Below are 27,167 nucleotides of genomic sequence, written 5' to 3'. Positions count from 1 at the left end.
TCGGGTTTCTGAATGCTCCCCTACATAAAACAAACTAGCACAACAAGGTTTGGCTAGATTTACTAGCCAGATAGCAATACAGAGGATGGGGGTGATGAGGCAGTGCCCTAGTATTTTGTACTCATGTTCATCCATTTACATCGTCATGCACGAATACTTCAGGGCCCACTTTCGACATGTTATTTTGTGCTGGCTGTGGGGAGAAGAATGCTTTGGAAGCGGGAAAGGTGAATATAATTCCTTTGCCATGGGCAAAGAGGCATCTTTTCAAAGTGGCGATTCTCTTCTATTTAGCAGGGGGGAGAGCAACTGGCCATTTTCAACCACAGCACAGCATCCTTTCCATTCCTGTTGCTGGTGTCTACTTTGTGTGTCTTTTTAGACTCTGAGCCCTTTGGGGACAGGGAACCTTAATATTCTTCCCCCACCCTATGTAAACAGCTTTGAGAACTTTGTTGGAAAAGCACTATATGCATAGTAACAACAACAACAACAAATCTACTGTGAAAATATTTCTTATTTATTTCTGTAAAGAAATTACTGTGGCTGGTTTAACACCACACCAATCTGCGGAAGCCAATGCAGGATAGACCCTTCTATAATCAACAAATACAAATGTACAGCAGGTAAAGACCACCTTTCAGTAACATGGAAGAGGTGGAAAGGACTCTGTCAGTGACCCTCGATCTGGGAACAGGCGAAACATGGAGAAACATGGAACATTTCTGGAACATGGAGAAAGGTAGAACATTGGTGAGTGCTGTCCCTGTCAGTAATAAGTAGTCACTACCAACCTACATATATCTGGGATACAAAGCATGGGTGGGAAAGCCTTCCAGACAGATGCAGGGGCGGCCCTTTCATGCGGCATGGCAAAGCAGTCACCGAGGGCCGCAGATTACTAGGGTGCCAGCAGGGCAATAAGATTCCCCCAGCCCCGCTGCTGCCAGCTCTTTGGCACCAATCTGGTCCCTCCAAGCTTTGCAGGGAGTGACTTACCTCACATTCCTGGCAAAGCTTGCAAGAAGCACAAAGGGAGAAAAGGGGGCTGCTGGCAACCCTCCCTCCTCCCTACCCCTCACGCCGCTTTCAAATTTGCCAGGGCCAGTTTTGAAAGGTGGCTGGCCCACACCAGGCTTGTGGGGCAAAGCTATATTTGATGCCTCCCCTCGGGCACTGCAAGCACTTGAGCCACCCTCAACGCAAAGCTCCTTTAGGCACCATGTACAGAGGCATCCAAACTAACCAGGCTGCAGAACTAACCAATCTGGGCCCGATTCTTGCAAGCCAATCAGAGGCGACTACACAGCTGCTTCCACTAGAAGCGGGAAGTGGACAGTGTAACTGTAGTCCGGGTCTCCAGATAGTCCACTGGGTTGGGTTGCTGCCATATATCCAGGCTGCTACTGCTGCTGAAGACCCACATCATCACCAGACGTGTCCACAGCAGGCACAGTGTTTGTGGTCCCTCTTGGTAAGAAGTCCGACGATTCTTGTTTCTTCTCCTGGGAATGTCGAATTTCCCAGCCAGGAACTTATTTATAGAGGCCAAGAGAAGGACTGTTGTAGAAGCACATGTAAGCATCGCAGAGCAGACGGCGGGCATAAGGAGGCAGCGATTTGGGGTCCAGGCGCTGGAGTTCGTTAGGGGACATTTCCAGGTAATCTGCTACCTCGGTGCAGGGGGTGACGTGAGGAATATTGAAACCATTCAGGCCACCTGGAAAAGGAGCAATACGGATGAAATTAGGGCAAAGCTTTTTTAAGGGAATCCAGAACTGCACAATAGTAAAAGTAAAGTGTGCCGTCGAGTCAGTGTCGACTCCTGGCAACCACATGCTTGTCTTTGGTAGAATACAGGAGGGGTTTACCATTGCATCCTCCCACGCAGTATGAGATGATGCCTTTCATCATCTTCCTGTATTGCTGCCGCACAACCAGCGGGGATTCGAACCGGCAACTTCTGGCTTGCTAGTCAAGTTATTTTCCCACTGTGCCATTAGTAACTCATATGTGTGCTGTGACAAAACACACCTGTGCCATTTCTTGTCTGCACCCATACTTTATTGTTTAGAGTCACATTCTACGGCATTTAGAAGTCTACATACAGTAGACTGGGAGAAAATACTCAGAACTAAAAACATGATAGCACTATTGCAGAAGCCTGTTACATTCACTGGTGGGAAGACTACAGAAGACTGGCAAAGATGCTTTTTGTGAGAAGCATCTTTGGTAGAGGGGGAAGAAATCAGTCTGTTTGCTCAGGATCCTACTCTCCTTACTTTTCTTATTGTGATCAGTAATTTTTACACCATTTAACGTCATACAACTCTTGAATGGCTTGGATTTTTTTGGAACTGTACATGTTATTTTGGAACTCCACATTTTGCGCATGGATGCACATTTTTAAAAACCCTCAGTTACGAATACAAATAAGCGTAAAGGTAAAGTTGTGCTGCTGAGTCTGTCGACTCCTGGTGATCGCAGAGCCCTGTGGTTTTCTTTGGTAGAAGACAGGAAGGGGTTACCATGGCCTTCTCCCATGCAGTCTGAGATGATGCCTTTCAGCATCTTCCTATATTGCTGCTGCCCAATATGGGTGTTTCCCACCGTTTGGGAAACATACCAGTGGGGATTCAAAATGGCAACCTCTTGCTCCATAGGCAAGTTACTTCCCCACTGTGCCATTTGGTGGCTTTACAAATACAAATATGTTAGGAGAAAAGAAACAAGGAAAAGACACTTGAGAATGGAAAGGAAGCTAAAAGAAGGGGGGGCGGGAGAGAGAGAGAACAAACATACAGATTAAAATGAAGAGGAGGAAACTGGAAGAAAGCTGTCTACAGGGAGTTGAAAGATAAAGAGGTGTGTCTCTAGACTCTAGAGAGTTCTGACTCTGCCATCAAGAGTAGCACTTCCTGTTTGTCTCAGGAAGAGGCTTCCTTAGACTGGCTTACCCTCGCGGTCGGCCATACTGTCGAAGAAAAGCCACTGGTGGACATCGGGACCATGACGGGCAAATGCGACGTAGTGGCTCGTCTCGATGCAGAGGACGGCAAAGAGCTGCATGCTCTGGCGGGGGATGATGTCAGGCAGGGGCCCCAGGCGTGCGATCTCCTCAGGGAGATGCAACGGGCGGGGCTGATGGCTGCGGCGGGCACGGTGCTTGTGAACCTGTGGAGGGAGGCAAGTGCCACCATGGAGAAAGAAAGAGGGTGAGCAGAGAGGCCTTTTCTAACTCAAAACTCTCCCCATCGGCCTTGTTTTGAAGGTCCCTCTGTAGGAAAATAAGGTGGACTAAGAAAGATTCACTGCCTGCCTTTTGATGCAGTGCGGGACGGCCGCAGGAGCTTGCTCGTGTCATTTCCTGCAAAACGGATTTCTGCCGGCTCATGTCGTTTTCCATTTAAACCAGGCACTACTCATGCAATGTTAACATTCTCAGCCTAACCTACTTCACAGGGTTGTTGTGAGGAGAAACCTAAGTATGTAGTACACCGCTCTGGGCTCCTTGAAGGAAGAGCGGGATATAAAATGTTTTTTAAAAAACAAACCCATGCTAGTGCCGTGCCCACCTGGGTTACAGATCCCTAATGTGCTAGTTCTGCTAGCACAGGAGAGTTCTCCTGGTCTGTTTGAGACACCAGGTGCATCGGAGACTGCATGGGTGGGTTCCCCTTGCTTCCTTGGTCTCGTGTTTGAAGTGGGTCTAGCATGTCAGGAGAGGGTTGTGTTAGGACATCTCTCTTTCCAGGGTCTATTTTTCCTATCGGTAGGAGTGCCCAGCCACATAGGTCCACCTCACAGAGTCAGGCCGTACAGGTTGGACATCCATCTACTGCCTCATCTGCTGATTGTGAGAGCTAGACTTTAGTTTCCTTCTGAATCAAGTTTGAACTTCCAAGTCCTTTATCCTAAACCATGTAACTAGAATTCTGATGGAATTGGCTGCTGCTGTAGAATTCCTTAAGGGAGCTAAATTTTGGGCGGTGGCTGCTCCCATCAGGCAAGAGCAGATGAAAGTTGTGTGTGAGGCTGCTATTAATGTAAAGTGTGCCGCTGAGTCAGAGTTGACTTCTGGCGACCATGAGCCATGTGGTTTTCTTTGGTAGAATACAGGAGGGGCTTACCATTGCCTCCTCCCACACAGTCTGAGATGATGCCTTTCAGCACCTTCTTATATCGCTGCTGCGCAATATAGATGTTTCCAATAGTCTGGGAAACAAACCAACTTACCGATTCGAACCAGCAACCGTTTGCTCCCTAGAGATTCGAAGATTCGAACCAGCAACCATTTGCTCTCTAGGCAAGTTACGTCTCCACTGTACCATTAGGCTGGTATTATTAATATATAACAAAGTTTTAGCTATTTTAGGCTATTATCAGAAATGGCTTTCATTGGGTTTATGGGGTACCGACACCAGTGTTTAGGGATGTGCACGAAACAGATTTTGCATTTTATTTCAAACTCAAAACGGAACACAAAATGCTCGAAACATTTTGTCAAAAGAGTGGCCAAGCCGGCTTTATCGATGAAACAAACTTGAAATGTTTCGAGTGCCATTGGGAGGGCTGGTCTACTCATTGGGGTCGGTGGGCAGACCAGGCTTCCGCTCCAGACTAAGCATGTCAGCTTGGGGTTCCCAACCTGTGGTACTCCAGACGTTGCTCAACTACAACCTCCACCATCCCCAGCCACAATAAGTTGTAAATTCATTTATTTATTTAATACATTTCTATACCGCCCAAAATGCAAGTTCTCTGGGCAGTTTGCAACGCCATAAAAACAGCCAATAAAAGATTAAAACATTTCAACAATTACAATTAAAAAGTTAAAACTATTAAAACACAAGTAAAACAGTATCTAATTAAAAGCCTGGGAAAACAAATGCGTCTTGACTGCCCTTTTTAAAGTTGTAAGAGATGGGGAGGCTCTTATTTCAGCAGGAAGTGAGTTCCAAAGCCTCGGGGCAGCAATGGAGAAGGCCCATCCCTGAGTAGCCACCAGACGAGCCGGTGGCAACTGCAGACGAACCTCTCCAGATGATCTCAATGGGCGGTGTGGTTCATAGCGAAGAAGGCGTTCTCTTAAATACCCAGGGCCCAAGCTCGTTATGGCTTTATAGGTTATAACCAAGACCTTGTACCCTTCCCGGAAGCTTACTGGCAGCCAGTGTAGATGTTTTAAGATAGGAGTGATATGGTCTCTCCGAGATGACCCAGAGACCAATCTGGCCTCCGCATTCTGGACTTGGGGATGATGGGAGTTGTAGTACAGCACTTGCATTCCAGACTACTGTTTCGCTACCACAAGCCTGCTTGCACAACAGTCACACAACCGATGGCATGCCTAGTTTATTTCAAAGGGAACTTTTGTGCCCAACTACAATAGCACAAATCCCATCTTCAAGCACAAACAGGCGATCTTCATAGCATAAGCTTGCTCGTTCATTACTCAGGATGCCTGCCAGAGTGTTTTTGACAGCAAATATTTGCATTGGACCAAAGGCAGGTGCTATGGAGGCATAAACCATGAAGGGAGGCCTTCCTTCTGTAAGATTCACATGTACATTTTTAATACAGCTATTCCTTTCAAAAGATGAAAGAAATCATGCAATGATACCCCAGGATTCTCCTCTAGACTGAGAAGCTGGCCCAAGTACCTGCTGGTTGCAGATCTTGCAGAACTGCTTGATGTGTCGAATGCCGAAGTGGGCGTCCCCGTAGCAATCCGGACACTCGGTCACGGCCAGCCCTTGGCAGATGCAGCACTCCCGAGGGGCTGCAATGGATCGGTCAGAGACACTGGGGTCAGTCAAAGAAGGAGCGAAGACTTGGGTGGAGACACACCACCTTTTTTTAGAACAGTGAGGCTAACCTGGAAGTGCCATCATGGATTATGTTCTGTATTTACCCAAATACACGACGATTCTGAATTTAAGACGAGTCCCTTAAAAAATAGAGGTTAAATACAAGTTATACCTGTATTTTACTCAAGAGGAAGAGGGATCTGAATTTAAGACAACCCTCTGATGGTGCTAGCACGCATGACTTGTCCACTTAGCTAAGCAGGGTCCACCCTGGTTGCAAATGGATGGGAGACTAGAAGTGAGAGCATTGTCTGTAAGATATTCCCCTCGGGATGGAGCCGCACTGGGAAGAGCATCTAGGTTCCAAGTTCCCTCCCTGGCAGAATCTCCAAGACAGAGCTGAGAGCGATTCCTGCCTGCAACCTTGGAGAAGCCACTGCCAGTCTGGGTAGATAATACTGAACTAGATTATTTTTTATTATTAAAACTTTTATACCGCCCTTCCAAAAGGCTCAGGGCGGTTTACATTAAAAATGGACCAATGGTCTGATTCAGATGGACCAATGGTCTGACTCAGTATAAGGTAACTTTCTATTTTCCTAACTTGGGGAGAAAAAAAAACTAGTCTTGGATTCAGGTGAATACAGTACCTTTTCTCTCCAGGGATGAACTCTGAGAAAACCGGTTATACAAATATGAAGAACCACCACTGGGCCAGTCGAAATGATACAACTGGCAGCACGTGTGAAGAGGAAGGAAAGGTACCAAGAGTGGACCATTGGGACATCACCCCTGGATGTCCCGACAACCCTCTGGTGTATCCCTTGATCAAATGTGGCTGTTGTTCACCTGTATGGGTCCTGAACATGCACCCTTTATGGGACGTGGCCCTCTACGTTGTGCATGTATTGAGGTGTCTGTAAACACGTACTTGTGTTTGTGGCAATGTACACATTTATTCTGAAAGCAAAATGGGACAGAGGCCCCTTCAGATGCAAATACAGTAGTAGATAGGAAGTGTACTACTGTATGTGCTGAATTTCATGTGTGGATAACTGTTAGTATATGAGCTGGTCTTGTGGTAGCAAGCGTGAATTGTCCCCTTTGATAAGCAGGGTCTGTCCTGGTTTGCATTTGAATGGGAGACTACCTGTGTGCACACCTTAAGATATTCTACTTGGGGGTGGGGCCACTCTGGGAAGAGCACCTGCATGCTTCCAGGCAGAAGGTTAGGAACATAGGAAGCTGCCATATACCGAGTCAGGCCATTGGTCTTTCTAGCTCAGTATTGTATTCACAGACTGGCAGCGGCTTCTCCAAGATTGCAGGCAGGAATCTCTCTCAGCCCTATCTTGGAGATGCTGCCACGGAGGGAACTTGGAACCTAGATGCTCTTCCCAGAGGGGCTCCATCCCCTGAGGGGAATATCTTTCAGTGCTCACACATCAAGTCTCCCATTCATATACAACCAGGGCAGACCCTGCTTAGCTAAGGGGACAAGTCATGCTTGCTACCACAAGACCAGCCCTCCTCTCCATACAGGTTCCGAGCCCCTTCCCTGGCATCTCAAGACAGGGATGTGCCCGAACCGGTTCAGTGCCTAAGGATGGAAGCGTCAAACCAGTTCAGGTGGGTACACCCAAGCCAGTCCAGTGGGGTGGGGATCAGTTCCTTTAAAAAGGAAAAACACGGGTGCTTAGCTGCTCCTCCACTTATCTGGGATCGGCATGCAAAATGACCACGTTCGGCTGCTTCCCTGTTCCCAGCAGCCTGCACATGGTGTCAGCAAGCACATGGCCAATGCACATGGGTTCCCAGCATGCACAGCGGCCATGTGTGTGCTGACACCACGCGCAGGCTGTTGGGAACAAGGAAGCAGCCACACACCGTCATTTGGACGCCAGTGCCAGTCTCGGATGAGCAGTGGGGCAGCAGAGGAGCAGGTAAGCGCCTTTGTTCCTCCTTTTAAGAGGAACTGATCCCACCCTGCCCACGGCTGCTGAGCTGGTTCGTGCACATCCCTACTCCAAGATAGACAGACAGAGACTCCTGTCTGCAACCTTGGAGAAGCTGCTGCCAGGCTGTGTCGACCAGGGATTCTCAGCGTTGGGTCCCCAGACGTTATTGGACTTCAACTCCCATAATCCTCAGCCCCAGTGGCCTTTGGTTGGGGATTATGGGGGTTGAAGTCCAATAACATCTGGGGACCCAATGTTGAGAATCCCTGGTGTAGACAATGCTGAGCTAGATGGACCAAGGGTCTGATTTGGTATAAGGCAGCTTCCTATGTTCCAGACACATTCTGTGTACCGATTGTACATCTGTTGAAACACAAGAAGCTCATTCAGATGTTATAAAATCGCCCGATTTTATGACATCTGAATTGATAATCAACCCCTTTGCAAAAACCACGAGTCTGATTTTATAACCACCCCTTCATGGTGGGGCAAAGTGGAAGGAAGTCCCACCCACACTGCACCAATCAGCAGTTTGCTTCTGTGATTGCAAGACTGGATCCAGTCACGGAAGTGCCCGCCATTATGCACTGGGCTCCCCCACCCTTCAGACAAGCCCAGCTGTACGCATGAGCAGAGGGGCATGAGCGTGATTTTATATTGCCCTTCCGAAAGTGGCTCAGGGCTGTTTACATGAAAATCAAACACACATAATAAAACACAATTAAAGACACAAAACATTTAATCCTGATTAAAATTCAGGATCAGAACAAGACACCATTAAAAGCCAGGACAAAGATGGGCCTTTAAGGCTCTCCTGAAGGCCTCCAAGGGAGATAATCCTCTCATATCCTATGGATGCGATGGGGGCGGGACTTCCTTCCCCTTCGCCTTGCTGTGCATGGCTACAGCAGGGCGATTTTATAATGTCTGCATGAACAGGGTTAGAGAGAGAGAGAGAGTAAAAGAGAGAGTATGCATGCACACTTTCCACTTCTCTTTCCTTTCTGTAATACCTCTCTGCATTCCCTATTTATACGAATATATGAAGCTGCCATATTGAGTCATACCATTGGTCCATCCAGCCCTGCACCGACAGGCAGCAGCTTCTCCGGAATCTCAGGCTGGAGGAGGCCATTCTAAGCCTTTTCAACCAGAGAGGATGCCAGGGAAATAAACGTGGCACCTTCTGCACAAAAGGCATGCACTCTATAACCAAGTTGTGGCCTCTCCCTCTAAAACAGGACCACCTTCCCTCCCTCCCACCTGCCCCCTTACTGTCTTCCAGGAGGTCAGTGAGGTCAAGTTCCAGGCTGGGCTGGATGGTATGGAACGCCTTGAAGTTCTTCCCATTCCGTGGCATCTGCAGAATGAGGCAGGAGGGGGCCTGCCAGGGAGCAGGGAAGCACCAAGGAGGATGAGAAGGAGAACAACAGATGGGAAGTTACTGATGGAGTCGCTCCATGGTATGCATTCAAGTGAAGGCAATTGAGAGTGAAGGCAAGTGAAGACAATTAAGAGTGAAGGCAATGTCATTAATGACTGAACACTCTCTGGGAGCTCCAGGACAATTAAGGGAGTGTAATAGAGTGAAGAGAATGTACATTAATAAATGGCATTCACTCGATTAAGGGCAACTGGGAGCAAAGGCAATGTACATTAATAAGTAGCTCCACCAGAACAGGAGTCTGTGGAAGTCTCCGTTTTGAAACCAATTTTTCCATGGGCTGGAGCTCTTGCATGGAGCATTTAAAGAGCAGAAGGGAGTCAAGGTTGGTCCCATCACGCCTGTGATTCCGAGTCTCACCTCTGTGAACTTGAGATCCCCCGTGACCAGTGATCCCTCCAGCAGCTCTTGAACTGTGGGTACCACCCGGGTGGGATGCCCCTCAGTGAAGATCTGATAGAAAATGCAGCCATGGGGGTCCTTACCAGCTGAGCTTGGTGGGAAGGGAGAGAAGAGGGTGAGATTGGGAGATGCTAATGTAAAATGGGGCTGTGTGGGGAAGAAAGGGGAAGGACAATGCAAATGAAGGGGGTGGGGAAGAGGTCAGAGCATTAGAGTCACAAATGGATTTTCTTATCTATATTTTTAGCTATATAGCACTAGATCAAGGGTAGCGACCTTGACACCCCAGCTGTTGTCAAACCACTGCCACAATAAATTGTGTCTGGGGATGAGGGTCGTTGTAGTTCAACACCTGGAGTGACAAGGTTGCCTACCTCTGATCTAGTGCTGGGAGTTGTGGTTCAACAGCCAAAGTTGCCTATCCCTGCAACAGATGGTCTGAGACAGCTGAATGCTTGCTCCCATATGACCTTGCCCGGGTGATCAAGCCTCCATCAGAGGCCTTTGTTCTGGGATCACATTTGTGCCCTTATCTGCCCAGAAATACTGGCTTTACCCAAAGAGAAGAAGACAACTCTGAAGTCAAGACTACTTGCTTGAAACATAGAGGTTAAATACAGGTATAACTTGCATTTGCCCAACAGGACTCTGAATTTAAGACAACCCCTCAATTTATAACATTACATAACTTGGAAAAAGCCTAGTCTTGAAATCAAATAAATATGGTACTCAGACACAGAATTCAGACAGATACGGTAGTCATGTGCCCACCCGATTTTTTTCGTGTGTCGAGTGAGATTATTTTGTTCACCCAGACTTTTTGTGGCATTTGGTGGATTCGATTTTGCTATGCAATCTGCTTTGGTTCTTTCCTGTAATTTTTAGATTTATATCATTTTGGACTGTATTGTAAATATTGCCTGTATTTGATTGTATTTGATTGCATTGTAAATATTGGCTGGCATCCTCATGGTCCACATGCAGAAGAATCTTGTGCTGTCACAAGGATGTTGTGAAGTCTGGAGCTCGAGTCCAGATTAGCGTTATGCTTGAACAACAATTACACAACTTGCAGGACACCATTTCTGCTGAAAAGAGAAGTTTTGCAACAGGAGTGTTATAGCACAAGAATGCAATTCTGCAAATCCCCATTTGTTAGCACAACTATGCAATCTTCTTGCACGAGCAACTTTGAACACAAGCTCCGTGGTTAGTCAGAAGGCTGGTTCTCATGAGCATCAAGTGGGTAGGACAAGTGTCCTAACCAAGTTGAGGAGCTCTGCACACTCCTGCGTTTGGATAAAGCAGTGTAGGAGGCAGGGGAAGTGATCACCTGAGACGCTCATGCTGTGTAGGTGGGCTACCTCCTACCTCATCAAACAGCTGGGCACAGCTGCTGGATAGGTCAGAGTCCTCCCACCCCATGGGAGCCTCACAATCACTTCCCTACCTCCTAGGGATGTGCATGAATGTTTCGGCACATGCGCAGGGGCCATGTGCGTCCCACCACCGCTCACAGGCTGCTGGGTGCAGCCCCATGGCCACATACGGACTTCTGAGAGGCACAGCGCCACACCCAGGAAAGTGGCAGCAGAGCAGGTAAGGACCTGATTTACTCATTCTTTAAAAGGTACCACTCCCTGCCGCACCGAAATGATTCGGCAGGCTGCACCGAATTGATTTGGTGCATCTCTATATAATTCTATTTGTAACCCACCTTAACCTGATTCAGACATTATGCTGTACGAGTGCACAGATGTCTGTACATGAGCTTTTATGAATGACTGTAGCTGTGTTCATTTTAAAAGTGAAGTTGTATACAGGATGGATACAAATGCATGCTACAGACAGGAAATGTACTTCCGTATCTGCGTTCAGCATAACACGTGAATAACTGTACCTACACTGTACACTCATCGTAAGAGTGTAGAACATCGCGTGTGAATGGGCCTCTTGTGGATGAAAATGATCAAATGACAGGGCAGACCTTTTCCAGTGAAGAAATGCTATTGCAAACAATCAATTTTTTAAAAGATAAAGGAAACTGGAGGAGAAGCCGGAGGACAGAGCAGAACTGAGGAGCCCCTGCCTTTTGCGGTGGTGGGGACACTCACCGAATCTGGAAGAGTGGCTCCATTTTCAGCACCCGGAAGAGCAGTGTGAGAAATTCTTCTGGATCTGTGAAGAGGAAACAACATGAGAAGAAAGAAGTTCCTATCTAGCCCTCAACAATGCCTTTTGTTCAAACATACCAGCCTCCCTCCATATTCTGTGGAATTCTGACAGGCCAGAAGGGATGAAAACATTACTAAAACCAAAGGAATGGCTTTCCTTTCTCCTGCCTCAACATAACCATCAGCATGGAAAATGAGCTCTAAACTAAGTGGTCAATTCAGACATAGTGCAATTCAGTAGGGGAACATCGCCATAGTCACAAATGGCCCGTGACAGATAATCGCTGCAATATAACACGCACCATGTTCCTATGTTTCAGCTTAAGCCCTCTCTAAACTGATAAGGCCATCTTCTCAGGCAAGATGTTTCATACCATAATTTGAGAGCAGAGCTGTAATGGGAAAATTTAGACTTTTAGAGTTTATAAATGGGTGCACCAAATCTTCAAGGAAAGCTGGACTGGGTGGCAGAAATAGCGTTACCAACTTTGCATGGAGCTGTTCCTGGAGACAGCCCCGCCCCCATTTTTTAAAAATAATAATATCAAGCCATTAAAATCTCCAGGACTGCTTTTAGGACTCTTAACACACCTTAGGACTGCTGTTCCCGAGGACTCCAGGCCAATCGGAAGAGTTGTAAACCACAGGAGAAAAGATTATGAACTGGTTCCAATGATACTTTCGTTGTTTCATTGCTCACACAGTTCAGAAGCGGATGCACCAAATGTGTGCCCACCATAACCTCTTTTGCCAAAATCCTCCAGTTTGTCCTTTTATAAAATGTGTGTGTGTAGTGGGGAGTATGATGGTCACTCTACACATGACCAGGATAGTAGTTTAAAACACCCTTCTAATTAGTTGGAGGAACTATCATTTGAACAATATACTTTTATTGTATATTGTATCTATTTTATTGTTGTGATCTGCCCCGAGCAATAGTGTACTGGAAGGGCGGGGTATACATGTTTTAAATTAAATAAAATAAACTGGTCATTTGTGGTTTACCCGAACTGACTGTCTTATCTCATCTGCCCTGCCCTTTTATAGCTACTACCTAAAGTACTCAATTACAACACGCACGCACACACACGCATGCGCACACACAGAGTCACCAACCTTTTTCTTCACTGGTGAAGCCTGAAGATTGCCCAGCTGTTTCCAGAACTTTCCTCAGGGCCATGATTTTGGTGGCACAGACATAGCCATTCCTGTCCCCCCCAAAAAACACAAGACGTTAGTTGTGTTTCACTAGAAACCCTTCAGAGGAAATAGTGGTGGTTTGAAGAGAAGAGGGAGTGGAAAACACCAGCAATACGCCACAAATAATTTTAGCCTACTTTCCTTAAGGAAAATAAACTTATGAGATCACCCAGCTTTCTGTGTGCGTCCCCCTATCAACTTGGCAATGCCTGGACCAATTTCGGACCAAATTTGTTACAGCTGAAGGGACCCTCCAATGATGTCATCCACCCCAATTCAAGATGGCAGATGCATGAACGTTTGAGGCGGAAGTGGGCTAACTTGTGAAGATGGTAATCATCAATTAAGATTACAATGAAAGGTAAGTAGGCAGATTAGTTCTTAACAGAACTTCTTGTTCGTACATGAGGTTAGGTTTTCGAGAAAGCCACTCAAGTGATAATAATAGAAGACAGGCTGTGAGAAGAACGTGAGCATCCTTCTTCAGATACACTGAAGACATGGCACAGGGGAAAGCACACTCACTTGCGCAAAGGGTTGACGATCTCTGTTCTCAGCAGGTCCCGGGTCTCAGTATAAGATTTCCCATCGTTCTTGTCTGCTGGACGCAGCAGCATGGAATCCAACACAGAGGTGAACGTGAACATGCTGAAAGAAGCAGCAAGTGTGGCTGTCAGGATGCCTGGATTCTCTTACCAGCTCTGAAGAGGAGTGGTGCCTAGTAATTAGACTGGGGCATGTGGAATCGTGGTGCATATATCTGGCATGTAAAAGGGAAGGACAAAAGCCCCCAAATGTAGGAGGTCACCACACTTTTAAAAGTCCTTTAAATTTAAAGGATTCCCATCTCTCTGTCCCTCCCTCTCTAGCTCCCGCTTCAGGCTACTATTAGTTCTGTCCATATCTTTCTTGGGCTTCATGCATTTCTGTGAGGCTGCTGCTGCTCAAGTTTAGCACAGGCTCCTTCTCCATTGCAATACTCTACCTTACAGGGTTCCCCCCAAAGATTACCGAGATACTGTTCAGAGTGCAGGGGATACAGTCAAAAAGCCCTCTTTGGACAGTCCAAAAGTACCCATCATTTGGCAAACATTTTCCCTAGCCACTTCCTCATGGTAGTTTATTTCAACTTGACTGCAAACCTCTAGGAGAGATACAATACAAAAGGAAGTTATGTGAGTTCGCAGAGCCACCTGCTGGCCATCTAGGACATTCCATAGGAGAGCCACTTCTTTTCAAGACTACTTTTAAAGGGTTTTGGTTTTTTAAAAGGTGGGTTTCCTCATACTGCGTGGGAGGAAGGCAATGGTAAACCACTCCTGTATTCTACCATGAAAACCACATGACTCTGTGGTCGCCAGGAGTCGACACTGACTCGAGGGCACAATCTTTCTTTTCTCATGGATACCGTCAGCAGATGCTGCTGTGAATTTGCACAGCATTACATCTCCAATAGAAATGTGCATTTAAATTTGAATAAACTACCATGTGGCCCAAGCCTCAAATGAGATGGCCTTCTATTTTCTTTGCTCCCAAAGATCTTGTGTCCAAGTATGCAATTGAACCCAGGGCTTTCCAGTGCAGGTACAACAACTGCATCCTACTTGCTCCAAAAGGCAACCTTACCAGAAGAGAGTGGCATCCAGATAGCAGGAGTTGCAGTGTCCCTGAATCCCTTTTTTCCATCCTGAGAGATGCTCCATGGCCTGGTCACCCAGTAGAGGTGGTGGTGTGTCCTCTTCCACTCTAGCACTGGCATACCCGTGGAAGTCTGGAAGGGGGCGCGCGAGAGAAATCATAGAAGAGTGCTGGAATCCCTAGAAGGAGCGATGACTCCCCTTTGAATAGATCTAGGTGCAAACTTCATTAACGCTCATGGGCAATTCCAAGAGTCACACAGAAAAATGTTATTTTTTTCCATTGACTGTAGTCATAAGCAGCTTTTCAAGTTGGAGGTATATATCCACTGGCAAGAGAACATCTCCTACTATGAGGTCATATTTTTACAGATGCTTTAAATATAATAGATAGTGTCCAAAGCATGAAAAATATGTTGGTAATGGAATCATTTGGGGGGCAACATTTCTGATTCCGTTGCCAACGCATTTTGCATGTTTCAGACACTATCGATAATATTTAAGGCTTTTGTAAGAAATATGGCCTCATAGTGGATGTTCTCTTGCCAGCAATAAGCAAATCTTGAGTTGACATAATATCAACATGAACATTTGAGGAGAGCTGGTCCTGTAGTAGCAAGCATGATGTTCCCTTTGCTAAGCAGGGTCCACCCTGGTTGTTTATGAATGGAAGACCTGATGTGTGAGCACTGCAAGATATTCCCCTTAGGGGATGGAGCTGTTCTGGGAAGAGCAGAAGGTTCCAAGTTCCCTCTCTGGCATCTCCAAGACAGGGCTGAGCGAGACTCCTGCCTGCAACCTTGGAGAAGCCACTACCAGTCTGTGCAGACAATACTGAGCGAGATGGACCAAGGGTCCGACTCAGTATATAGCAGCTCCCTATGTTCCTATTTGCTTATGACCACAGACACTGAAAAAGTGCCAACATGCCTGATTCCATTACCCTTGGAATTGTCACCATGTCATCCCAACATGCTCCGAAATACACATATACTTCTCTGCTGTATATGGGGAGAAACCACATTTCTACCTTTAGAACACCACCAGCTTATGCCTCCATTCCACTCTGAATCCAAGAATATAAGCCCTATTTAGAAGTTATGCTGTACGTGTGTTCAGGTGTCTGCACACAGATACATGTTTTTATGTGAATGACTGTACATGTGCTTATTTCAAAAGTGAGCTTGGGTACAGGTCAAAAATTCAAGGGATGCCAAAAAGGTTGAGGGCCATCCGTATCATCCTAGCGGATGAATACACATAGTGATTTTTGGCAACATCTAGCCCCCTAGAGATGGAAACATAGGCAATAGCCTTGCTGCATTTGCAACTTTCTCTGTGTTATAACCCCTTCTTAATCTCCACCCTCAGACTATTAGGGTAAACTTATAGTCATTTTTACACAGAGAAAAGGGTTAGGGTAATAATGAACAAATTAGGAACATAGGAAGCTGCCATATACCGAGTCAGAACATTGGTCTATCTAGCTCAGTATTGTCTTCACAGACTGGCAGCGGCTTCTCCAAGGTTGCAGACAGGAATCTCTTTCAGCCCTATCTTGGAGAAGCCAGGGAGAGAACCTGGAACCTTCTGCTCTTCCCAGAGCAGCTCCATCCCCTGAGGGGAATATCTTGCAGTGCTCACACTTCTAGTCTCCCATTCATAAAGAACCAGGGCAGACCCTGCTTAGCTAAGCAGACAAGTCATACTTGCTACCACAAGACCACCTCTCCTCTCCTGCAATACTGTTTCCTGTTAACAGTCATCACAACCAAAATCAGATTTTGACCCAGCCTCTACATTCACATGGATATCCTGAATTTGACCCAGTAGTTAAATCTCCCATGTTAGCAAACAGCCAGAAGGCAATAAAAGCCACTTTGGCAATAAAAGTCAAATTGTTTTACTCTCTCCATGGAGTAACCTTTGGAGGACATTCCTGGCAATTTTCATTTCCATTCCTCTGACAGCAGTGATAACATTTTGTAGTACTTGTTATGTTTTTAAGATACCATTGCACATTTCGTTTCTGCGGGCCCAGTGAACAGGACAATAAAAGCATAACACACTGAGATCTGAAAGTACTGTTAGGCTATCACTTCTTTCCCATCTCTACGGGTGTTGACATCAAAAATCCCGATGAGCATTTGTCCCTCCAGATGATACTGAACACCCCTGTGGGCTCACAGACCGAGGCCATTTGCCTGGGACACAGATTTCTTTTGGACTCCAAAACTGGAGGCATACTTCACATGTTTATTTTGGAATCATTTTCTCAATCTCGGAAAAAAAGTGGGACAGGCATCTTCTGTGTATCAATAAGATATTTACGGGAATCACCGGAGCCAGCGTGGTGTAGTGGTTAGAGTGCTGGACTAGGACCGGGGAGACCCGAGTTCAAATCCCCATTCAGCCATGAAACTAGCTGGGTGACTCTGGGCCAGTCACTTCTCTCTCAGCCTAACCTACTTCACAGGGTTGTTGTGAGGAGAACTCAAGTATGTAGTACACCGCTCTGGGCTCCTTGGAGGAAGAGCGGGATATAAATGTAATAATAATAATAATAATAATAATAATAATAATAATAATAAAGGATGTTCCCGTCTCACATTCGTGTCATACCCAGGGAGTTGCACCGCAGAACGGGATTCTCCAGATTCTGAAGAGAGCCAAAGCGGGAATCGGGCCGACAGCGCCGTAACCTGACAAAGAGCGCTTTGTTCGGCTGGCACTGGAAGTATCGGATCCCTCGATATTGCCCGTCCGTGCAGCCTGAAGAGAGGGGTTCCTCCTAGGAAACAGACAAAGCAGAGGTGATGCCTCCCCCAGGTTACGCTTAAAAACCGCTTTTTGACCCTGCCGGTTCAGATGGCTGGTGCCATTAAACCTACAACAACGACCCTCCTTGCATGAGTGCAGGGCTAGGGTTTCTGGAAGGCCTCTCCCTTCAGCTAGAACATACAGAATGTTAAGTCAATGGGTCTAATTTTTACAGGCATAATCGGCCTTCATTGCTGCACCCAAGGCTGTCATTAGGGCAGGACAAGCATGGTGACGACCAGGCCCCAGTCTGTTAACCCCATTAAAATTAACTGGAAGGGGGCCACACATTGGCTGATTTGCCCCCAGCCCTGCACCCCACCAGGGCTTTCTAAAGACAGCCCTAGCTGCACCCCTGCTCCAGTCGCCACTGCCTCAGGCTGGCTGTTCACTATAGTGGGTGTCATTGCCCACCTTGCGCCCCGCAAGAATTGGAATCCTAGGCAACTGCCTAGGCCCACCTAGTGGACAGGCCAGCCCTCCATTAGTGTCTGTAGTAAATGAGTGGTGTAGGGCAGATTCACATGTGACTCAGCCACAAGTAAGGTTGCACAAGCCACCGGCTCCCGGAGTGTGTGGGTAAGCCTGGTCCAATGCCAGACACCTATAACCAACTTCAAGTCTTGGCTACAGATTTCAGGTCCAGAACTGCAAGTGGGACAGAATGTGCAGACACTGGCAGATTTGAATGCTATGCCCAATGTCAACAGAGAGCCAGGGGATACATCTTCCAATGCAGTGTTTCTCAACGTGTGGGTCCCCAGATGTTATTGGACTTCAACTCCCATAATCCCCAGCCCCAGTGGCCGTGGGTTGGGAATTATGGGAGTTGAAGTCCAATTACACCTGGGGACCCACACGTTGAGAAACCCTGTTCTAATGTCTGTAGTGAGGACCATAGATGCACATGGGAATCGGCTCATACACAGTCTACCCTGCCACAGCTTTGTCCTCACCAGCTCCAGCCCAGCAATGGTGTCATCCACATCTGGAAGCTCCCCAATCCAGCGGATGACCCCATAGATTGGTGGGGGACCCTGTAGATTGACCTCCACCATGGAGTTGATTTCCAGGAGATGGCAGCCATGCTCTCCATTCTCCTCATCATCATCTTCATCATCATCATCCTCTTCCTCATTTTTGTTCCCTTCAGAATGTTCCTCTATTTTCTTCTTGTAGCCCTCCAAATCTGGAGAAGGCAACAACATTGGGGGCTCCTTGGGGGAACACTCCTCCATTCCGGGGGGGTACTTGATGGACGATGGGGATGGACAATCCTCAAATGAGACCACGGTAGGTGATGGGGAGTTGTTGGCCAATGCCTTGGGGATTCTATCAGCTTGTTCTTTAGAAAGAAAATGAGAGCATGATTCCAACAATGTACCATCAACAAAATTATGTCTATTCTGCAACCAATCTTCCAAAGCCTGCCATTTGGCAGCTGAGCAGACAATTCAACCTTCCAAGAATCTTAGCTTTCATTGGGGGAAAACAAAAAAAAGCATTAGCAAGTTTCTAGCCCTTAAGAGGTGTGAAGGCAAATTTATGGGCAATATTTGGCAAACACTCAGTGGTCAAGGAGGGCAGTCTGGGATTTCCAGAGAAAGGGATTTTAATGTGTGGTCTCCTCTCTGTGGCTACCTACAAAATACACAGGTATGCAAAATAATTTAACTGGCATAATGTAGAACCTCATTGACTGTAGCTTTTGTTTGATACATAGTTTTGATTTTGAAAAAGAAATGTGACTTTTAAAAGAGTTGGGCAGAAGTATAAAACTTTGAAAGAGTCCTGTCACACGTCAAGATAGAAAAGGACTCTCAAAATTAATTATTTGCTTTTTTAAGTGGGAAAAAATCATCGTGAGATGAAACCCCTTAAGAACATAAGTTCAGCCCTGCTGGATCAGGCTCAAGGCCCATCTAGTCCAGTATCCTGTTTCACACAGTGGCCCACCAGATACCTCTGAGAAGCCCACAGGCAAGAGCTGAGGGCATGCCCTCTCTCCTGCTGTTGCTCCCCTGCAACTGGTATTTAGAGGCATCCTGCATCTGAGGCTCAAAGTGGCCGATAGCCACCAAACGATTAGTCATTGATAGACCTGCCCTCCATGAGTTTGCCTTAGCCCCTTTTAAAGCCAGCCAAGCTAGTGGCCATCACCCCATCCCATGGCCGAGAATTCCTTCTTAACCCTTTCTTAAATCTCCCATTTTTATAGATGTGCCCAGACACGGTGAAAACCCAGACAAGTCTCCTATGCTGATCTGTAAGCAGCAGACTTACCTTTATAGACTTTATGGATTGGCAGAAGGATCCCATATTCTGGAGATGGGATAGAGCAGAGGCGGCGTTCTTTGAAGACACCATCCCAGGATCCAACTGGTTCATCCTAGAAAAACATGTTCCTAGTTCTCGGTATCTGACAGCACCTGCTTATAGCCCAGAAGCCAAAGAGGCCTCCAACAGGATTTGATGAGTTTTCTGTACGTATTCTGAAAACTACCCTCCCTATCCCTGGGTTTCAAGTGGAGAATTGCTAAAAAGAGAGAAGTATTCCTGACAAAGCCACCTAATGGCACAGTGGGGAAATGACTTGACTAGCAAGCCAGAGGTTGCCAGTTCGAATCCCCGCTGGTATGTTTCCAAGACTGTGGGAAACACCTATATCGGGCAGCAGCAATATAGGAAGGTGCTGAACGGCATCACCTCATACTGAATGGGAGATGGCAATGGTAAACCCCTCCTGTATTCTACCAAAGAAAGCCACAGGGCTCTGTGGTCACCAGGAGTCCATGCCGACTCGAAGACACAACCATTCCTGGCAACCTTTAGGTCTTGTCTCTTGTTTTCAGAGACAAGATTAAAGCATTTTGCATACCATCCCTTGTTTGTTGCTGGTGTCTATCTTAAAAAAACAACAACATTTTCTATCCTGCTCTTCCTCCAAGGAGCCCAGAGCAGTGTACTACATACTTAGGTTTCTCCTCACAACAACCCTGTGAAGTAGGTTAGGCTGAGAGAGAAGTGACTGACCCAGAGTCACCCAGCAGGTATCATGGCTGAATGGGGATTTGAACTCGGGTCTCCCCGGTCCTAGTCCAGCACTCTAACCACTACACCACGCTGGCTTCATGTTCATAGGCAGCACCTAGGATTACCTCACACTCAAACATATCCTTCTGGAAGACTGAATTGTGTTTCATTCCCCAGGACTGTGGGTGGGGGCTGAAACAGAAATGTTCTACAAGAAGTTAGCTAAATAGTTTATCCTGCCTGCCTCCCGTAGTCAGCTCTGTAGCTTGACTCTTGTAGGAGTCATCTGAACACGTGTGTTGTGAAGACACAACATTCAAAATAGGTTTTGAACTAAACGCTGCCGGCACGCTGAGGAGAGGGCTCCTTAAACACTAACGCCCTTCTTCTGGCTGTCTCTGAACACAGGCTAGAAGAGAAGAATCCGGGCCCTCTTACCAAGTGTATTCCCACAAAAACTCCAGCCGCGAGTTTCCTGGGTAGGTGGTCGCAATACACCACAGTGCCAGCAGGGGTGCTGTCTTCCATCTTGAAAAAAACACGGTCTCCAATCTCAAGCTTTGGCGAGGACAAGGGATCCCCAGACTCCAGCGGGATCCTTGGGCATTCCCGGATGCTGGCTTTGGGAGGTGCTGGAGGGCTGCGCTCGGACGAGTCATCTGGCTTGATCCGGCTGACTGGCACAAAGACGCCGCAGTTTTCTCCACAGGAGAAGAACTTCTGGCCTTTGAAGGTGCCATCCGTGAAACCCATCCCGGCTGCAGAGCCCTATGGAAGCGGGGAACAGAAGAGAAGAGGTGGAGGAAGGGTTAGGAGCACTGACTTGTGTGATGGAGAGCCGGTCTTGCGGTTGTGAGGATGAATTGTCCCTTTGATAAGCAGGATCTGCCCTGGTTTGCATTTGGATGGGTGACTACATGAGAGTGCTGTTAAGATATTCCCCTCAGGGGATGGTAGAGCAGTTGCTTGCATGCAGAAGGCCTTCCGGTTCACTCTCTCCAGGTAAGGCTGAGAGAGACTCCTGCCTGAAACCTTGGAGAAGCCACTGCCAGTCAATGTAGACCAGGGATTCTCAACGTTGGGTCCCCAGATTTTATTGGACTTCAGCTCCCATAATCCCCAACCAAAGGCCACTGGGGCTGGGGATTATGGGAGTTGAAGTCCAAAAACATCTGGGGACCCAACGTTGAGAACCCCTGGTGTAGACAATACTGAGCTCGATGGTCCAAAGGTCTGACTCCATATTAAACAACTTCCTATGTTCTTATGAGGCGCTGGGGCTGAAACCCCTGAAAATCATGTCCCCTTAAGCTGAATGCCCTACTTCCCAATTGCAAATGTGTGGTGGTAAGCTCTGCTGACTTATAGAGGAAAGAGCACTCTGCATATCCTCAGAGGTGCTCTCATCTTTCTTTTAATTTCTTCTGAAGGACCTACACCACCAGTTTTGCTTAGGTGAGAAACTTCTTCAGAAGGGATGAAATGATGGATATGAATGACATCTGCATGTATTCATTTAGTTTTGCCCTATGCATCTGGCTTCCACTGCTAGGTTTTACTGATGGGTAACATGTTTTTGATGGCCTAGACCATAACTTTTCGTTACCCCATCAAGATTTCAGTACTAGGGTAAGCTTTTCTGATGGGTAACTGCTTTCTGGTGGACTGGGGCATATTTTTCCATTGCTCTGTCAGGGTAAAGGCACTAGATACAAATGGAGAAACTGAGCGTACTCTTTTCTTGCCAGCTCCCCTGGCATGTCACAGCACTTCAAATTTGCCTTAAATTCACTGTAGCCTTTCCCTCTTTGTATTTCAGAGTTATTTGGGTGCCAAACACCACAAGCAACAAAAACAGGTGCTTTTCTGTAAAATTTGCATATGCTTTGTTCCCATTTTGAAGAAGGTAATAAAATCTGACAGAAATTGTGGGCAGGAAAAAAAGTCACTTCCTTTAATCATACTGAGCACGCTCCACTGTAGGTAAGAACATAAGAACGTAAGAACAGCCCTGCTGGATCAGGCCCAAGGCCCATCTAGACCAGCATCCCATTTCACACAGTGGCCCACCAGATGCCACCATAAGCCTACAGGCAGGAGTTGAGGGCATGCCCTCTCTCCTGCTGTGACTCCCCTGCAACTGGCATTCAGAGACATCCTGCCTCTGAGGCCTGAGGTGGCCAATAGCCCTCCAGCGATTAGCCATTGACCTCTCCTCCATGAAGTTATCCAGACCCCTCTTAAAGCCATCCAGATTGTTGGCTGTCACCACATCTTGTGGCAGAGAATTCCACAAGTTGATTATGCATTGGATGAAAAAGTACTTCAACTTGTTGGGCCTACATTTCCTGACAATTAATTTCATGGGATGACCCCTGGTTCTAGTGTTATGTGAGAGGAATAGAGAAGAATTTCTCTCTGTCCACTTTCTCCACACAATGCATGATTTTATAGACCTCTAGCATGTCTTCCCGCAGTCACCTTTTTATCTAAACTAAAAAGCCCCAGGTGTTGTAGCCTTGCCTCATAAGGAAGGTGCTCTAGGCCCCTGATCATCTTGGTTGCCCTCTTCTGCACCTTTTCCAGTTCTACAATGTCCTTCTTTATATGTGGTGACCAGAATTGTACGCAGTACTGCAGGTGTGGCCACACTATCGATGAGCATGCACAGTTGCACAGGAAAAGAAACTGAGAGGTTAAGGGGGGGGAAGATTCATGATTCCAGCCTTGCATCAACCTAGAAACGTCCTTGAATGTGGGTTACCTACATTACCGTGATTGGGCAAATCCACACTAAGCTTGGAATCTCAGTTTCATCTCAGGCCATAAGCCACTTTAGCGTGGGTTCACACAATCACATGAATGTAAGTATCCCACACTAAACTTAGATTCGAAAGGCTGAGTGATGCAGGCCACTGTTTCTTGTCGGAAAATATGGCCCCCGCAAACCCGCCTGTTAGTGGGCCTCCATGAGTATACCAGAGACACCCTTCCCGCCCAGAAGTCCCATAAACTCACCACCAGCTCTACCCCAAAGATGATGCTCGTATCGTGCTTGCTCTTGTCTATGGGTCCCCGGTATCGGATGATGCCTCGGACCTTCTGCCCAGAGGCAGAGGTGATCTGGACTCGGACTGGGTCGCCCTTCCGGAGGGAACAGAGCTTGCGCATCAGCTGCTCCTGCTTGAAAAGCCCCAGGCGCTCGTCTCCGTTGGTCACGGCCTCCAGGAGCCCAGACTGGGCCCCGTTGAGCTCCCGAGTTGCCCAAAATGGCACCCAGACCACCTTTTCGGTGTCTAGGACCTTCATCAAGGAGCTCTCGTCTGAAGAGGTCCAGCGGGCATCCTCTTGGCTCAGTAAGCTGCCCTTGGAGACTTTCACCTCCCCGCCGGCCTTGGCTTCTCCTGTGAAGTCTTTGACAGCGATAAACAGACGCCGGGGCTTCATTGCCAAGAGGTGAGGAACCAGCCTGAGAGAGGAGAGGGAGGAGAGGCACAGTTAACTCCCCAAAGGAGGAAGCCTAGGCCAGTTGGGGTGCAGGCTGGCCACAGAGGAAAGCACTCCCCAAGTCTGAATTCGTTCAGCCCTCCCAGTTATTACGAGTGCTGATAGATTTAGCAGTTAAAAAAAAAAAAAAGATGTAGAAAGTTATTTATTTTTACTTAAGCACAAGGAGCTTCACAGAGCCAGAAAGTAAAATATGACAAGTCCCTGCCCCACGGGTTATACAGTGCGTGGGTTTGGACTACTGCCTGAGAGTAAGTAGGAACTGCCTAATTTGACTGGGTTTCTATCCATTCCTTAGACAGCTAATTAACTTTGCAAGTAGCTCTGCCCACCTGGTTGTCTGTTAACTTCCATTTACGTCAGCAATCATTCCGCTCCATTGAGTTACAGTAGGGCAGTATTCAGGAGGTCCCCTTCTCCCCACTGCCTTTTTGTTTTTCTTCTTCTGGGTTTTCTGAAACCAAGATATCTGTGAGCTGCCCAGAGTCCGCAGGTAATTCCCTCTTGCCCACAGATGCTCCAGTTATGCATCCATACGGATCATAACATTTCCAGCTCTTCGGGAAACCGATAATAGATGATTTTTTTTAAAAAAAGAAATGGAGCATTTTTCACAGCAAAGAACAGCAGTGGAACCTTTCCCATTATAGAAAGTTTTCTGTGGACATTTCCCCACCCCACAACACTGCAATGGTTAGCCTTTACTTTTGCAGCCCTAACTAGTCTAGAGGTAAAGTGTGCCGTCAAGTCGATTTTTACTCCTGGTGCCCACAGAGCCCTGTGGTTGTCTTTGGCAGAATACAGGAGGGGTTTACCATTACCTCCCACCATGCAGTATGAGATGATGCCTTTCAGCATCTTCCTATAGCGCTGCTGCCCAATATAGTACCAACGGGGATTTGAACCTGCAACCTTCTGCATGTTAGTCAAGCATTTCCCTGCTGCGCCACTTAAGGTGGATTCCTAACTAGTCTAGGATCAGGACAGTCAAGGAACAGTCTCCCCCACATATGATCCTGCCCAACCACAGAGATTAATGCAGGAGGCCCTTCTGCACTTCTCACACCTCCATCAAAAGCATGGTTGGTGTAGATGCACAGAGGCAATCTCTCTTGTAGTATGCAAGTTTGGGGACCCATTAGCCCGATCCACCCCGATCCAGACATTATGCTGTTTCTAGTCCCCGCCAACCAGTTCTCTGTTAGCGGCGATGCCATGAGCAGGGCCTGAGATGATGATCGGAGGGCCCTGGCAGAGTCATATGGGTGAATACAGTCTGACAGGCACCCCGGCCCCAAGCTATGTAGGGCTTTAAAGGTCAATACCAGCACCTTGAATCTAGCCCGGAAGCAGACCAGTAGCCAATGAAGCTGACGCAGGATGGGTGTAATACTTGTGAAGCAACTCGCACTCATGAGCATCCTTGCGGCAGCATTCTGAACCAGCTGAAGCTTCCAAACAGTCTTCAAGGGCAGCCCCACATAGAGCACATCGCAGTAGTCCAATCTGGATGTTACTAACACATCCTGAGGCGATTGTTCAATTGTAGCTACACCCCAAAGGCCCAGGTTCAATCCCGGGCATTCTCCAGGCAGGGCTGAGAAAAATTCCTGCCTGAAGCACTGGAGAGGCACTGCTGCCAGTCAGAGCTGACAATACTGAGCTAGGTGGACCAACGGTCTGACTCAGCATACAGCAGCTTCCTGTCTTGCTACAAATATCTGGGGGCATTTGGAGGTGCATTTGTTCAAGTAGAAGAGCAGGCTGACAATATTTCTATAAACTGGCTCCTGCAAGAATCACGAGATGCAGACACTGACATGGGGCGCATGGCTCTCATAAGGTTGGGCCACCCCTAAGCTGCTCCTTGTATTTCTGCTTTGCATTGAGCAGTAAAGCAAGACCACAGCATTCTGAGGTGGGGCGGGGGGGGGAGCAGAAACACAGAGCAACAAGAAGTCATGACATGAATTGGTGCCCCTGCTCTTGTAGGTTAATTATAGCCCTTTTAAAAAGGGGGGGGGGAGGAAGGGTGTAAAAATAATAAAAGGGGACGGGAGATATATCTCAAGAGGCTGAATAAAACTGAACCCAATTTTTTCAATTTCAGTTCCTGTCTTCTATGATTCATTTTTTTTTTTTTTGCACCATTTGGGTGGCCAAATTTAGAACTAGTTGCTGAAGCTGTGCTTTTAAGAGCAGCTACAACAGCAGATTTCAGCAGAGAAGGATGCTTCCTAGAGTCCTAACCTGAAAAGCTTCACCAGGTCTTTCCTCCACACCAAGCTGATGCTAACTGCTCAGAAGCAGGCCATGATGATTTTTCTCTGGTCACCTGGCAACCTCATTTCCCAGGAGGTTCTATGTCATTTTTGCCCCTCTCCCAAATGCACTCACCCATATTTCTAAAACGAGAGGTCTGGGGACTTCTTAAACACCACCCTCTCTCAACCTAGCCCTGCTTTAGAAAAACCCTGACTGAAGTTACTGCAAGGCACTTTGCACATGCTCAGAGTCTACCTCTCATCTTCAAATACTTCTGCCCCTGGAAATCAGCGGTGGGAATGAGTCCTGCATCAGATTAATTGCACACAGGGGGGCACCCATCATCCTGACACATAGCTGATCTAAAAGTGAAAGAGAAACCATCCCCACCGCTTGAGACGCACACAGGTTCTTCCCCTACTTGAGGAAAAGCAGGGGGCAGGTCCTACAACGAGAGCGAGTCAAAATGACTATTTAAGGAAGGGCTTCTCAACCTTGGGTCCCCTGAGGTTGTCGGACTACAACTCCCATCTCCCCATGCCAAACACCAATGTGGCTGGGGGTGATGGGAGTTGTAGTCCTACAACATCTGGGGACCCGAGGTGTCTCCTCCCCAAGGGCTTTTTAAAGACTCTGCAGAGCCCGGGGGCAAAATCCTGTTTGCCCCCCACCCTTTCTTCTCACTACATCCTCTGTCGATGCAATGACCCCAAATAACTCCTGATCCGGGAGATAGATAGATAGTCCGATTCGTTTTACGCCCTTGAATTAAAAGGGCCGCTCTTATTTCAAATACTAACTATACTTCGGACGGGGGCTCTGGGGCAATTTCCGTCTCAGACCTTACCTGCCCAGGTCCCGCAGCAGCCACTGGCAAGCCGAGAGCCCTCCCGATATACAAACAACAGACTAAGGAA

At 47.3% G+C, this 27,167-nt stretch overlaps 1 protein-coding gene across 4 annotated transcripts; it reads right to left on the bottom strand.

Moving 5' to 3' along the window:
* Positions 1-499: 499 nt before the first annotated feature.
* Positions 500-27,167, bottom strand: LOC128332150 (ubiquitin carboxyl-terminal hydrolase CYLD-like). Of its 4 annotated transcripts, XM_053266548.1 has the most exons (16): positions 27,098-27,143; positions 24,318-24,439; positions 23,497-23,947; positions 20,917-21,246; positions 19,729-19,834; positions 18,402-18,790; positions 17,248-17,416; positions 14,615-14,759; positions 13,514-13,636; positions 12,905-12,996; positions 11,729-11,792; positions 9,573-9,705; positions 9,044-9,152; positions 5,664-5,782; positions 2,958-3,174; positions 500-1,720 (listed from the first exon to the last, which is right to left on the bottom strand). In XM_053266548.1, exons 3-16 carry the CDS (start codon positions 23,923-23,925, stop codon positions 1,536-1,538), a joined length of 2,610 nt encoding a protein of 869 aa, XP_053122523.1. In that variant the 5' UTR covers positions 23,926-23,947; positions 24,318-24,439; positions 27,098-27,143; the 3' UTR covers positions 500-1,535. The 4 variants fall into 4 exon arrangements, with proteins under 4 accessions (XP_053122523.1, XP_053122525.1, XP_053122526.1 ...); XM_053266550.1 differs by lacking the exon at positions 24,318-24,439 and having other exon boundaries at positions 27,098-27,167; XM_053266551.1 differs by lacking the exons at positions 24,318-24,439; positions 27,098-27,143 and adding an exon at positions 26,236-26,422.

This window comes from Hemicordylus capensis, chromosome 6 (assembly GCF_027244095.1).
Source record: "Hemicordylus capensis ecotype Gifberg chromosome 6, rHemCap1.1.pri, whole genome shotgun sequence".
In the NCBI taxonomy this organism is placed as follows: Eukaryota; Metazoa; Chordata; class Lepidosauria; order Squamata; family Cordylidae; genus Hemicordylus; species Hemicordylus capensis.
This window is presented reverse-complemented; position numbering and strand designations above follow the sequence as displayed.